Below are 3,987 nucleotides of genomic sequence, written 5' to 3'. Positions count from 1 at the left end.
TCCGTAAGGCGCATCTCTGGAGAGGTATGATGAACCCAGATTGGGAAAAACACCGGCACCACCACCATCTGCCAAGCTGTATGGAGTCCACCTCCCCCCATTGTCTATGCTGATATGTGCCGCCAACTTCGCAGACATTCCACGGCCTTGCACATCTGCATCGAATAAAGCTCCAGAAATGGCCACCAGCACCTCACCCACGGCCACAAGATGAGAACCGCGGAACATGTGGTCGGTGGATGGTATTGAAAAGTTTGAATACAGCAAAACCGGCGGCGGCGAGTGCTGGACTCCGAAGGGGTAACTTGCCTCCAATCCCGCGTGATAGGAGTATGCAGCTTCACCGCAGCCGCAGCATATCAGCACAACAAAGAGAAGCAGCAGCGCCGCAGAGGAAAACCGATGCCGCGACATTTTGAGCGTTCGCTGACCACTTTCTGTCTCTCTTCCCTCCGTGTGCTGGATCCGCTCAGGCCGCGACGGTTGTGTGGGTGTGGTTGAACTTGACAGCAGCAACACTCGAGCGTATATATTATATATGCGTGTGGTCGGTGTGTGTGTGTGTTGCTGGTGGTGACTGCAGAGCCTTTCAATGTGCACAGCAGGCAAGTATCGCTTAGTCTCTTTCTTTGTGTGTAGACAAAAGAGAAGCGAAGAGTAAAAAATAAAAAAAACAAGGCAACAAAAGGTTGGCGCTGCCCGCGCCCACATCATCGTCATTTACTCCGCAGTACTCCCCGCTGCAGCTCACGCACATCTAAATACACACAGGCACGCAGAGAGGAGAGCAAGTGGCCGAGTGCACAACGACTGCCGCCAGAGCAGAAGCCATAGCGACTTCGGCCCCCCACGCGGCTACACACTCCAAGCGACTGCCGCACCAATCCGTGAAGATCAGCCGTTTTGCGCAGTCCAACGTCTTCTTTTTTCTTCTTGGTTTCGGCCGGTATCCGTGGCGAACCGCGCGCTGGTGGGTAAATCCGTCTTTGTCGCGGCGCTGAAACTCGCACTTTGGGCATCAAAAAAACGGCACTATGCGATCCTACGGAGCGACCGTCGTTCTTGGACAACCTGCGTTTTCTCAGTGGCCGCACCACGCTGCCTTCATGGAAACGCCAGTAGTAAAACTTCAGCGAGTCGATGTGCGCTACACAGTTTCAACGTACCGTGCGCTGTTCCCCGTCATCCGGCTTCGCTGTTTCACCGAGAGGGGTCCGCTCTTTGGGGCGGTGGCTCTCCTGGGGCTGTTTCGCCCCCTCTCTTGGCTCAAGTTTGGCAACGCACGGGTGCTTTGGCCCTGTTTTTGGCGTTGCCTCCACATTCCCGCCGTCATGCTTGCATCGGATAAAGCAGGGCAAAACCCCCGCAACCGCCTGCCATTGCATCCCAACAGTGGCACCAAAGAAGCGCCCTGGCCTGCGGCTCGGGATTTGCTGCTTCTTTTCGGCGATGCTGTGCTCGGATACTGAAGAGAAGCAATGTTTTCACCAACGTCCTACACCCACAGTACCCACATTCAAACAGGAAGTTTTCTGCCATTTCTGCAGATCCCCAGGTTTTTTATTTGACTGCGGCGAAGCCCTGCATACAAAAGAAACAAAAAGCACCTACAAAATCATTCTGGTATTCGCACGGTGCTAAACAAGAAGCTGCATGAGAAGCGGCTTTGGTTGGAAAGGCGCAGTCGCCGGTCGGCGTGCGGTCTCTGGCCCGGTGCCTCGTCTAACTGGGGGGCGTTCCAGAAAAATTGCGGGCGGCCCCGGCTCACCAAACAGGTTGGCTATCCGCGGCGCCTCGCCACATCGAAGGCCGCGCCACCTAACCGCCACGGCAGCCGCAGCGGGAAAACCGAGGTAAAGGGTGATTTGTCTTTAGGAGAAGCTTCTCGCGCATTGGGGCGGGGCATTCAGACCACGCCGGCGGCGTGCCTACGGGACGGCGTGCCTAAATAGCGCCGCAGCCACCATCAGTATCCGGGCAAAACCCCCACTCGGAATTGGGTCAGCGCGGCTACTTCCCCTCATGCGAGGGGGGGGGGGGGGGTGCATGCGTGTGGGCCTCCAGCCGCCCATTGTGGTGTGCCGGTACGCGGCCGGCATGGGTCGCCGTGCCAGAGCGAAGCGGCGGCCAATGACAAACTGCATTCTTTTATTCGTTGCTCGTCAAGACGGCCAAACGAGTTTCTGTCAGTGCCCGAACCAATGAATATACCCAGAGGGTCCGCAGAACAGGTGTCCTTCTAAAAAAAGAGCGGGCGCACTCAGGGCGCAGAGACGCCCCGATCGCTTAACAGCACCGCCAGAAAACATACCTACGTCCACTCCATAAAAATATCATCAAAATAAAAATAACAACTGTCTCACGTCACCTTGGCCAAAGGAATGGCGAGGACGGAGCCAAAGCGCGACGCTTGGGGTTTGGAGGAACAACGGTGGAGCGCGCTTGGCTCAGCACCCCTTGAGCGCGCGTCGGTAATCGTAACGAAACGGTCGTGCAGCTTCGTCGGCCAGTCTGCAGGCAAACCGATTCCCCCCCCCCCCCAATTCGCCACTCCCAATTTGACGAAGCCGTTTGCCCACACGTTGTGCTGCCTTCTCGGAGCGTGTGGAGGCGGTCGCTTCCTGCAAAATACGGTTAAAAGATCCAGCAAGCGCAAGTTTGGAAGTTTGGTCTTCTTGCGGTCCTCTGCGCCACCGTCGCCCAGTGAGGCATAAAGAGGCCACGCGGCGTGGGCTGCAGGGAGACGCAGGGAACAGCGCCAAGACGGTGGCCGCTGAGCTCTCCTGCGGGTGCCGGGGGGTGAGGGCACTAGACCGTGGACCACCACCACTCTTTCAGTGACGGGATGCAGCTTCGCCTCCAACAGAGCATCTTCCGGCAGACTGCTTATCGGAATTCCCGCAGTAGGCGTGCACGCTTTGTGTTGCACCTAGTGGAGTACAGGGTGAGACGCCGGAGAGGCGCCCCAATGCCACACCCCGATGCCGTGTACACGGCCCTCGCCCGGGGCAGGGCAAGGCATAACCCGCGCAGGGTCTCCCTCTTCCGCCCTCAAAAACAACGAAATCGCTGCCAAGCGGAGCAGGCGTTGGCTCGCTGCCCCGATGTGGGCAAACGGTGTGGGCACCGCTCATGCTCCGGCTGCTCTGTAACGTGGCCCCCCAAAAGGGCGGGAAAGCGTTCCGTAGTGACCGGGGCACCTCCTGTACCAACGAGGGAGCGCTTCGTCAGAGCCAACGTTGACCTCCACGAAGTGCTTGTTGGCCCACTCTGCCGCGACATTCAGGCCTCTCCTGCGGAGCTGAGTGGAGGACACACCTATCGCTGTGGCGCGTGGTGGGGGCGCTGCCATCGGCGAAGGCGCCATGACGGACAAAAGCGCTGCAGCAAGATGAGCACTGAGTAAGCCCGCGACGTTGATGAACAGGAAGAGGCCCCAACACTGCTCCCAGCGGAACTCCTCGCGTGAACGTTGTGGGGGAGGAGGTGGTTCAGCCGACGCCAACCCCGGCATGCCTGTTACTTGGAGAATGCCGCTGGCCAGTTTACAGTGTGGTCAGTAATCGACATTCGCCGCATGTGCAGGAGGATCTTGTCGCGGTGCACTGCGCCAGCGGATTTTCCCGTGACGGGGCACGCAGGTGCTGCTCCTTCTGGGTCTGTGGGGTGCACCGATTGGCAAACTGCATTTTGTAGCAAACTCGAGGTGAAGGCAAAACCTAAGAAATATATATATATAAAAAACCGCCAACAGCCCAAACGGAGAGCACATAATAACGTGTGTTTATTATTATGAAAATAAATCCGCACGTTGTCGTATTCTCTCTCCCTCCCTCTGTTTATTGAAGGAAAGGCATAACGAAAAACCAAAAATTAAAATTAAATATACAAACTTACCCCCAGCCCAGCAGACATGCATCCATCTTTCTGGTGGCCAGAAGAGGGAATACGACTAGGCATATTAGTTAATTCATCACATTTGTAAAG

General features: G+C 56.7%; 3 protein-coding genes across 3 annotated transcripts, besides 1 other annotated feature; 2 read left to right on the top strand and 1 right to left on the bottom strand.

Annotated features, from left to right (window-relative positions):
- TraAM80_10065 (uncharacterized protein) lies at positions 1-414 on the bottom strand (the record flags this gene model as incomplete). The annotated part of the gene is made up of 1 exon (XM_029386715.1): positions 1-414. A coding segment is annotated over one exon (414 nt), but the record flags the coding sequence as incomplete, so codon positions are not given.
- Positions 415-1,034: 620 nt separating this feature from the next.
- TraAM80_10064 (uncharacterized protein) lies at positions 1,035-1,469 on the top strand (the record flags this gene model as incomplete). The annotated part of the gene is made up of 1 exon (XM_029386714.1): positions 1,035-1,469. The coding sequence occupies one exon, from the start codon at positions 1,035-1,037 to the stop codon at positions 1,467-1,469; it is 435 nt and encodes a 144-aa protein (XP_029233431.1).
- An 855-nt stretch (positions 1,470-2,324) lies between these two features.
- Positions 2,325-2,354: a microsatellite.
- A 491-nt stretch (positions 2,355-2,845) lies between these two features.
- Positions 2,846-3,406, top strand: TraAM80_10063 (uncharacterized protein; the record flags this gene model as incomplete). The annotated part of the gene is made up of 1 exon (XM_029386713.1): positions 2,846-3,406. One exon carries the CDS (start codon positions 2,846-2,848, stop codon positions 3,404-3,406), a length of 561 nt encoding a protein of 186 aa, XP_029233430.1.
- Between the last annotated feature and the right edge of the window lie 581 nt (positions 3,407-3,987).

This window comes from Trypanosoma rangeli, assembly GCF_003719475.1.
Source record: "Trypanosoma rangeli strain AM80 chromosome Unknown Tra_15.4_contig_00777, whole genome shotgun sequence".
NCBI classification, from domain to species: domain Eukaryota; phylum Euglenozoa; class Kinetoplastea; order Trypanosomatida; family Trypanosomatidae; genus Trypanosoma; species Trypanosoma rangeli.
This window is presented reverse-complemented; position numbering and strand designations above follow the sequence as displayed.